The 10,933-nt window shown below is 40.3% G+C and overlaps 1 protein-coding gene across 1 annotated transcript; it reads left to right on the forward strand.

The window, feature by feature from the left end:
• Positions 1–9,006: 9,006 nt before the first annotated feature.
• MSGN1 (mesogenin 1) lies at positions 9,007–9,519 on the forward strand. Its single transcript, XM_009876761.1, has one exon. It carries the CDS (start codon positions 9,007–9,009, stop codon positions 9,517–9,519), a length of 513 nt encoding a protein of 170 aa, XP_009875063.1.
• Positions 9,520–10,933: the final 1,414 nt, after the last annotated feature.

Consider the following 10,933-nt stretch of genomic DNA (forward strand, 5'->3'; position numbering starts at 1 on the left):
ATTGTCTGAAGTACAGTGAAAGTAGAAGGGACTACATAAATGTTAGCTTACTTAATATGCATATTAATAGGGAATCCCCAATAACCCTTTAGAGTTACTTTATTTTTTTTTCTTTTTCTTTTTACCCTCTCTGTTGAAAGATGCTCCTTCAGTCTAAGAATTGACTTCACATTAAATGTACTTGAAAATTCAACTCCTGGTACATTTTGTTCTTCAAAAGAGAGCACTATCCATCTGTGTGACTTTGCTTTGAACTCATCACAGAATGTCAGATATCAGATAAGAGCAAAGAGACTGATGAGCATGCACCCCGACCTGACAGGGCAGGTCAATGTCACGGAAATTAAAGTTTTCATTCTTTTCCTTTTTCTTTTGTTTTACTACAACCCATTTGCTGGTATTTACTTTATAAAATTATTTCTCTGAGGGCTTAGCTGGCTTAAAGCAATGTTATCTGGAGAATTTAGATTTAATTGTTTTCTGATATCGTCTCCATTTTATACAGTATTTTGTACTAGGATAGTTTCATAAGCTTTAAGTTGACCACTGTGGCGGGCATCATACAGAAGATCTCTGCAAAGAGGTAATCCTGCCCTGACACAATCTGTATCTAAGGAAGGGAGAGATTTGGAGGAGCAGAAGCAGAAGACAGAGGCTCTTTATGATCCTGCAGGTTGGTAGCAGGGCTGAGAATGGGACACTTGTGACCTAATTTTCTGTCCATGTGATTGTGCTGCCTCTCGGGACGGTGCTTTAGTGTTCTCCCAGCTTTGCAGCAAACTGTACCCTAAGACAGCAGATTTTTAGGCAGAACCAGCTGCCCTCCAGATTTGCATACCTGCTGTTGCAAGATTTACCTGGTTATTCATGCATGCACTGATTTTACACATCCCAATTACCATTAACTAAGGAGGAACTTAGGCAGGGTGCAAACCAGATGTCTGTGTTTCATCAGGCTGACAGGGTGGCCAGCAGCGTGCAGTTCAATGGGGTCTTAGAGTGAAGACAAGCTAAGAGTTGGTTTACTAATGTCTTTTCCCTTCTAGCTCTACATTTTACCTTCTCTATCTTTGACCTAAAACATTTATATGTTTGACTTACTACTAGGAGTTTAGTTATTTTTCTCTCTCATGTGTTTCAAAATAGAAATTAAAATAATGTAAGAATTTTCTAAGCGGTGGTGGCCTGAAGTGAATGACTTCTTGCAACTTTACAACCTTAAGTGAGCCCTTGTCTGTAACTATATACTGTAACTGTAACAACTGTAAATATTTATTCAATAACCTGTGCTTTGGATTTTCTGAAAAACGTGATTCAAGGGTATAATTAAATGTTTCCTGCTTCTAAAATTAGCTTTTTCCACGTAACTGAGCAGATAAAAGGAAGAGTATAATTTATATGAGCAGGGGGCATCATTTACTACTGTCAGTATCAAAAAGTATGAAAAAGAATGGGAAAGAGACTGAAAATCAAAGAGATAATACCTTAAAGAGACAGAGAGAGAGGAAAGAGAGAAGAAGAAAAGAAATAATGTTTAGTCATAGGTAGGACAAGTTAGAGGTAGCAAAATTGAGAAGAGGTGGAAGATTAAAGCTGATCATGAGCCAAAGAAAGAGAGCAGGGTCTTCAGTGGTGAAGAATGCAGTCCTCTGAATCATGCCCTTGTCACCCAAACACAACTGTCCCAAAATCTTATCAGGCAGGAAAAAACTCGGTGTTTTCTCTCATGAGAAGTACAGCAGGAAACCTAAAACACATCGTTGAAAGGACAAAGGCTTGTAAGACTCTGAAGTTGCTGGGTTTGTTGTCTTAGTTCCACTGTGAACTTCTACAAAGTTTGGTTGCTTTTCTTTTCACTCTCCCATCAGGTAGTTGCAGTCAGCCATAAAGTCTCCTCTGAGCCTTCTCGTCTCCGGGCTGGGCAGACCCAGCTCCCCAGCCGTTCCCTGTGTGCCAGGTTCCCCAGCCCCCTTGGCCAGCTTGGTGACCCTTCCTGGGGCTTGCTGCAGTCTGTCAACCCACCGGGTTCCCCAGGTCTTTTTCTGGGAAGCTGCCTCCTGACCAGTCACCCTGAGCCTGTGCTGCTGCGTTGGGGTTATCCCCCCCAGCACAAGGGTTTACATTTACTTCCCTTGCACCTCCTGACACTGCTCCTGGATCATTTTCTCCAGCCTGTCCAGGTGCCTCTGAATGGCAGCTCTACTGTCCAATGCATAAACTACTGCCTCCATTTTAGTATAATCTGAAAAGCTCTGTATGTGCAACATTACCTATTAAAAAAAAAAGGGGGGGAAAATTATTTTACTCAAGTCTATTCATGGGACTGCTATAAAACTGAGTTTATTTTGTTAGGCAAAATTCATGGAAACATTGAGAGCAAATGCAAAAAAAATCCCAAACTCAATATGCCATTCCTGTTCATCGGGATACTGAAGGACAGACTTATTTTTCTGTGTGATTGAATGTGATTAAAATTAAGATTTAGCAACTCATCAGGAAATCTATGATTGCAGTTTAAAATTAATGATCTTCACCCATGAGTTAACCATGTGCTTGTGAAAAGTGGCTTGAACAGGGACATAGCACTTCATTTCAGAATATGAAATATGTGAGAAATAAATAAAATCTTTAATCTAACACTTGTATGTGTCTCTTACCCACTCTATTGATCTATTTTATAATTATTAAACTGAACTGAAGGCTGTGCCCAGAGCATAACTTCATTTAGCACCAAGATAAAGCATGGTTTCAGTTAGCAGCATGCAACAATTCTGCACATCAGTGCTAGGACACGGGAGGAAGAAATAAACAGATACGGGGGAGGAGGTTCTTGGATGAAGAGGAACAGTCTGAGCTGAAATGTCATCACAGCAATTGAAAAACAGCTCCCCTCACAAATGCAAGGCTTCAGCTCTGCAGCTCAACCAGAAATAGTCATAACTGAGATCTTAATGCAATTTTCCTGACTAATGGATTTTTTTTGTAAGATTTACCTGGGTTTGGAAAATTCATCAGGCTGTAAAATTAACCATTTTGAGCACAGGGCACAAAACCCCTTTGTAATAGCAGGAAAGCAAGAGTGCAAACCTTGAACTTCCTCTGGGACCCTTAGGTGCTATCATAGATTTTTAAAAAACATGTGAAATCACTGTCACACATGGCAAAGGCAATCATCAGGCTGTTCATGGGGAAAGTAAAAGAAACATTTGGAGATATATTGTACTTTATTAATTATGAATATATGCTTTTGTGTAGAAAAGGAGGTGCTAATGATGATCTTGAAATGTTTACAACACCTCTCCCATGAAAAACTGAAATACATCCACTTCATTATAGCTGACTTTTTTTAAAAAAAACAAATGTGAATGTTGATACAGTTAATCTGCACTAAATGGTAGTGGAATTCTCCTACTGAAGCAGCTTCTATTATTTTAATGTTATCTGTTACTTCTTTTCTGAGCAAAATGAACCTTATTAGGCTCCCCTTCCTCCCCCAGCTCTGCCCTTTCCTTCTGGCTGAAGTAGCCAGTAGACATTAAAGACCAACCACACAGCTGAACCTCCTTTCAACTTCTGTTAACAGGGGTATTAAAAAGACATTCCTAAATATCAGCTGAAAACCACTGGGTAATAAACTCCCTACTTAAAAGGTGGGTAGGTGTAAATTCCACACGTAGGTCTTTTCATCTGGGAAGCCAGTTGCTTGGAGATCAGATGTTTTAAATGCATTGCAGACCTGATGTCACTTGTCAGTTGATGGAGACTGCCACTATTTGGAGGATCAAATACTGACATTTGAGGACATAAAAGAAATAGATCGGTCCTGATCCTGCCAGGGTAATGCCAGAGAGATGCTTGTCACTACGCAAAGTCCCGGTGAAATCAGTGTTACTTACTTGAATACTTCTCCACAAGCAGGCTCTTAGTGGGGCATTTTGCAGTTGTGCCCTTGAGAATGTTAGAAGTTTTAAATGTTTATGGCAGGTTTTTTTAAGAGCACTAGAACTAGCCTATTTCTGGTCTTACTGCAAGTAAATAACATTTTCTCTTGTGCAAGCCACAGGTTTGTTTGGCCAGAGGCAGCAATAACAATTAGACATTCCAATTTACATGGTTTTTATTGATTATAGTAAGGGTTGTGGGCTCCCTTTCATAGGCCTGGATTTTGGATCGGTCCTGGTTTTCTTACTGCATTCTTTCCCTCTGGGAATTGTAGCTGGCTGTTTATCCATACTCTTTGGCATATTGATCTCAAAAGAAAAAAGTATGTTCTTGTTGACCAGCTTGCTTCTCTGGAAGTCTTATCTATTTCAGTTGAGGTTGGACCCCGATTAAACCACCCTCCATGAGTAGAAAAAAAGCTGCAAAGCCCACTCATTCAAAAAATAAAAAACATCTGCCTAAATTGAGGGAAAGCCTTGAAAAGGGCAGAAGCTTCGTCTGGTGGCTAATGTGGCTCTGGATAACAGATGTGGTGGATCCTTTCCTTCCTTTATTGCCAGCTTGGGTGTAAACTGAAGTGTTCGACACTATTTTTTGAAAGTGTTGAACACCTGCTGCGTCTGCTGAAGTTAGTGGGACCTGCATCTGCTCACCCCACGTTTTATATATGGGGGATTGACTCCTCGTCTGCGCCTCTGTAACGCAGGATGGTCACAGCTGCCTCCGCAGTGAGTGGGCAGCTAATACTTGGGAAACTTCTTGTTAAATAAAAGACTAAATCACTTTAAAAGCTTCTGAGAGGTAATTTTTCACAGTACAAACTGCAAGATGAGGCTTTATCGTCTAAATACCCTACAAGGATGTTACTATGATCTGATTCTTGTCACTAAAGTAAGACTAGACTTCTGTCCTCATTGTAAAAAAGGCTGACTGTTATGGGATTGGTGTTGTTGAAACGTTTTTATCCATATTTACTCAGTTTCAGCCTGCAGGCTTCACATCCAATGGGATTTTTTTACTTATTGTCACAAGTCTGTTTCTCCTACCAAACTCATAGCTTGGTGGAAATATGCTGTAATATATATGTAAAAAGTAGAGTGGTACTTAAATAACTGTACACAGAAATGCATTTTTCTACTATACTTGTGGATAACAGTGGTTATCTGGACAACCTATTTTAAATTTCAAATCTGAATCAGACACATATGACACATATGGGGTTTTTGTGGTTTTTTTTTTTCAAGTGGAAAACATTTTACTCCTATGCTTCTCCTCCCTTCTGTGATGAATTGAGAAATATGAGCAGGAAATCTTTCATTTTAAAGAAGATGAAAATTGAGATGTTAGCCTTTATATTACAGAAGAAATTACTGAAAATCAAAACTATCAGTCAAGCAGAAAATACCTTATCATTTTTTAAGTGTCAGTTAGTATTCCATCGGTGTTAGCTTCATATCTCACTACCTTTCAATGGTTTGACAGTACTGGCAGACCAAAAAGGGAATTCCTAAAATTTATGAGAGGATGGAATAAAGTTTGCAAATACTAATTTTTTTTTTTTTTTGCCTCGTGGTTTTAGTTTCTAGGAAGGTGTCTGAAATACTAGACTTTATCATCTTTTTAGTATGAGAGCATCAACTACTCTTAGAGCATTGAAAAATAAACCTGGTATCCAGCCTGTAGCCAAGCCTTCTTCTTTGTGGTACTTTTTAAGGCCCTATTAAAAAAACAAAACCGTGAACTGTTCTACCATTTCCAGTAACTTTTGCCTGTTATAGTTGTCTCTACTTTGCAAGATAATTTCCTAACTGAGAGTTCTCTTACTTAATGGGTGGAAATGTAGCACTATCCAACACTAACTCATCCAAGAACTGCCTTGAGACTCCATTGACTTACACACAGGGATCTTGGAGGCTGATTCTTACGTAGTTTCCCAATTTGACCAAAGCTGAAGCACTATACCTGTGAGTACATTTTGGGAACCTGGGGGCTGTGGGTAGAAATGGGTGGCTTTTTTTTTTCAAAATTGATCCTCTGGCTGCATATCTACCAGTTGAGCAAACACGTCACAGCCTCTCCTTTGGCTCCGAAGACACGTGTTACAGCAAAGCTTGCTTTCATGTGCAATTTTCATATTTCACACCATTTGCTCACCCTTATGCCCTCCGTGACATCCCTCGAATCACAGTCAAGTGGTGTTTGGGATATAACTAGGTGGGTCCAAGCTAAGACAGCATCAGGGAGGGAGCATGATGGTGATATAAAAGGATACACAACTGCAAGGCAGTTTTCAAGCATGACCATTAACCCTGTGTTATTCATTAATATAGAAAAGCCTAGATATTTTTCTTGCCCGTGTAGCAGTTTGTAAGAACATAAGCTTGTAAGTTACAATGAGTTTTCATGCAACTAGAGCAGTTGTCCACATACTCTAATATCCTGCCTTGGTTACTCTAAGCATTTACCCATGAGATAAAAGAAAATATGTAGATATTGCTGTAATATGCATTCCTTTTCCCTGCCTAATCTCATCTGAATACCTATATATAAGAATATAGACATGAAGTCTGACTGTGTTCACCTGTCATTTACAGCAAAAACATCTTGGACATGCACAAAATATTTTCCTTCTTGGTGTCTGAGCAATACTGTCTATGATTTACCCACAGATTAGGGGTATAAATTAACTGGAAACATGCATTGTTTATAGTCAGCAAACAAGTGACTTGTTGAAATTTTTGCTTCTAAATTTGACTGGATTTGATTAACATTTGATTCCAAAATCTAAGCTGGACAGAACAGTTTATCTCAGTATATGTATATATACTTAATATGTGTATTTTAATATATTTATATGTGTATACACACATATATTTGCAAGCTCTTTTTCCTGTCACACCCTGACAGAAGTTCCTCCACTTCCACCTTCCCCTCCTGATTTTGTCTGTTTGCAGACTTTTGATTGTTGTTTTTACCAAAAAAAAAGGAAAGACAGAATGAAAACAGGGGACACGTCAAATGGAAAAGGCACTAGAAACACAAATGTGGGGAGGAAAAAAAGAGTGCGAGAGATTTTAACTAGGAGAGAAACTAGTCCCCTATTTATGGTAAATTAGACCTTGTGTCTAACTTGTGGCCTTGTGACTGTTGTCCTGGTGCTCAGTGGAACTCGCTCAGTTCACCGAAGTCACAGAAAATACCTGTCGTTCGTCTGGTGTAAATTTTAATTGGTAACAGGCATTTGTGATTCTTATGAATGTTACAGCTCATTTTTCTTAAAAGAGTAAAGCAGAACGCAGAATATGGTAGAGTAGCCATAAAACCCAAAGTAATCCCGCCTGTGGGGAGCTGTGTCCCACTTTTCTGCATGGGGTGGATGTTGTCATGGTCAAACTGTGTCGGGCTGTGTTCAAATACGAAAATCCTTCATGTTTTAGTTCTTTCTTATTCGTCTCAGGATAAAATTGGTGAGTGTCCCACAAGCTGCTTCCCAACGTTTTGATCTCAAACTCATAAAAATTCACAAAAACCTTCCTAATGACAATGGTGATTGTTGGACTGGGGTTTTTTTGTTTGTTGGTTTTTTTTCTGTGTGGTTGTAGTGAGGATTTCACAGTCAGAATGAAATAGTGCATCCCAGAAAGCTGCAGCTTACTTCAGCTCTGTGCCATCCAGGGGCTTTCATCCCTTTTTTCAGAGTGGAGTATGGTGCACCCAGAGACCATTACACAGCAGGAAAAAACTCTAAAACAAATCCTACTTTTTTTTTGTTTTTTTTTTCCCTCCAGGTTGGCACTCCTTCCCCACTTCTCTTCATCATATTTTATACTTTCTTTTCATTATGGGCTGATGCAAAGTCATGACTGGCAGCTGAGCTGGGCAGTAGAGCTGCAGAGCTTTTGGACAGTTTTCCTGGCTCTCCTACCAATTTGCTGTGTGATTTTCAGCAAGTTACTCCTCACCTCTGCTTATCCATTTCCCCGGAGTAATAGAGATCATTAATCATCACTGTAAGCTGGTCTGAGATGAAAAGTGCTCATTATTAATGTTATTAATTTAAAGGATATATATTTTCACTTGAGCTTCCTAACATGTAACTTCACTATTGCATTGAGTTAGGTCTGGAAAAGGGTTTTCTTTTAGCAGAAGAATGGATTCCTAGAGGTAGACAACTTTACAGAAATAACTTTTAGTCTTTTCTTAAGCACATCTAATCTGTATATTACTTTGAATTAAATTTCTACATAAAACATTTGGTTTATCACCATTTATTTCCTAGACTTTTTTTTTAAACTACATTTTCTTATTTCTTTTTAAATTGAGACTTTGACTTATTTACAGTTGCAGCTTTCCTTTCTGATTTCCCAGTCATGATTTAAAATAGCAAAAGAATCTATGGACTGCAAGGAATGCATTCCTCGTCTTTCCTCCCTTCTCCTGTTGAAAATCAAAGTGATCCAGAGAGAAATTATAATCTATTGAGAGCTGTAACATGGACAAATCCAAACAATCTTTGACTTTCATGATTAAGATGCGGGTAATGAAAGGCTACTTCAGCAGCAGTCAGCACAGATGAAATCCCTGCTGTAGTGCCACCTCCTTCCAACAGCTACAAAGAAATTAGGTCCTGGTGGCTTAAATTCAGTGTTTGTTTTAGTGGCCATTATCTTTAAATTCTATGTCTGTAAACCGCTTTGTAAAATTGTTAATTTTCTTTTTCCTCTCTCGCCACTTATCTCCCCAGCTCAATGTTACATGTAGATGCGCAACCTTAATTGGTTTAGTTGCGAGAAGATAATCTTTTTTTTCCTCCTTTCTCACTGTTGCCTGTTAGTTTAAAGGCTTTTTAGCTGAAGGTTGATAATTATCATTGAGAAAAACCTAGCACATCAGCAGTTCATCTTCTATCTTAGCACTTGTGGCGGGCCTTTGAACTCCTCTCGCCAAACCCACGTTCCCACTCTGTCACTTTCCTCCCTCCATCATAAAAAGGTCTCGGCAGCCGGCGGGGCCCGCCCTCGCTGCCGGCGAGAGAGCACCGCTTCTCCCCAGTGCTCCTCCAGCATGGATAAGCTGCACGAGACGTTGGTAAACATGGAAGACGCTTTGGGGTCGGAGCACTCCGTCTGCTTGTCTTCCTGGGACTGGAAAAGCACCGCTGGGCCTTTCGAGCTGCACTCCGTCTCTTCTCCTCACAGCTTATCCCCCACACCCTCCTTCGAATCCTACTCCTCATCCCCTGGCCCCGCGGCAGCAGAGACTCCCTACGGCAGCGGCGGCAGCCTGGTGGGCTACGGCCTCGTGGACTTCCCCGCCGCCTACCTGCCCAGCCCCGGGCAGGCTCGGCTGCCCAAGGGCACCAAGGTGAGGATGTCGGCCCAGCGCAGGAGGAAGGCCAGCGAGAGGGAGAAGCTGCGGATGAGGACCCTGGCCGATGCGCTCCACACGCTGCGCAACTACCTGCCCCCCGTCTACAGCCAGAGGGGACAGCCCCTCACCAAAATACAAACCCTGAAGTACACCATCAAGTACATCAGCGAGCTGACGGAGCTGCTTGACAGTGTCAAGCGGGCGTAGACCCCCATCCGGAGTAACCCACCCCAGCACGCTCAGGGTCTTTACAAATGAAAAAAAAAAACAGCAAAATTTCTTCCCTGCCAGAGTGCGGCGGCACGGAGTGCGAGAGGAGGGAGAGCAAAGGCCACTGCTGTGCGTCGGATGCGATGCTGGAAGGTGATGTAGGATTGCCTAAAAACCTGAGCTGCAGATTGCCAAGACAGAAGTTTTTTGGGGGGGGTTTTTAATGTCTTTTTTTTTCTTTTCAATAACAAGCTTCTGAGAAATATTAAACCTAGTCCAGTACAAAACTAAAACAACAAAAGAAAGCCAACTGGTCTTCCTAGAATTTACATATCGCTGTTGTGACTGATCTGCTGTTTAATAAGGACAATAGTAAATCCATGCATTTTTAACTGAATTTTAAAAAAGTAAATGACAACAAGACTATAAGAAACTGGGTGTATTGATTTGTAGGCACTTTAATACTAGGATGTGGAAGAACATGTATAGTTAGTTCAAGTATTGTCTATTTATCCATGTTGCCAATGTACGTAAAAATCGAGAAACTAAATAATAGTGAGAACGTCTTTGCTCATAAACAAATAAATCAGTGTCATAGTCTGTATCTTGTATCACATATCTTATTGATAACTAAAATCTAACAATGATGGTTAAATATTGGAAATGAAATATAAGCAAACTGATGTTTTGTATATATAAATTGCTGTTAAATCCTATCTTCTTTATTAATATATACAGAAACATATAATATGTCTCTATTTAATGTATAAAACCCCCTTGCTTCAGTGCCTGATAAATTACAGAAGACATTTTTTACATCAAATTGCTAGGACAAATATGATTAGGCTGAGTTATCGTCCTTTCCTTCCTCCTCTCTGAGATGAAATAAACTGATTTAGGTGGTGCACGGTTTTATCCTCAAAGCGTACTGAAACCTAGTATGACTGCAGTAACCATAACGTCTCCTTATTAAAAGCTGTCAGATCAGCTGTTTCCTACAGCTAGTAACAACCCTGTCAAATACCCACACAAAATCCTTCAAAAACCAGACAAATAAGGACATAGTCTTCATCCTTAATTTCTTTGACTTTTATCTGCAGGTATGATACAGGTCTCACCACACCACCAAAAAAAAATATAGGCTGCTTTGTAAATCTTTTTGCAGATGGATTTGTAAGGCTTGGCTGTGCCGAGGCCAGCGGTGCACAGAGAGGAGCAAAACCCAGGGCTGAGTTGTGTGGAGTTAATTATGTCCGATTAATCTTATCTCCATGGGAAAATGCAAGGCCCAGAGAGAGCAGCAGCCAGGAGGGAACAGACTTGTCTTACCGGGATCGGTAGATCAGCATCTCTGCGTGGGTTTAGCTTTGTGGATACACCCTGTAGCAGAGCACCGAAAAGCTAAAACTTT

The sequence above is a fragment of the Apaloderma vittatum genome, unplaced genomic scaffold (assembly GCF_000703405.1).
Source record: "Apaloderma vittatum isolate BGI_N311 unplaced genomic scaffold, ASM70340v1 scaffold12479, whole genome shotgun sequence".
NCBI classification, from domain to species: Eukaryota; Metazoa; Chordata; class Aves; order Trogoniformes; family Trogonidae; genus Apaloderma; species Apaloderma vittatum.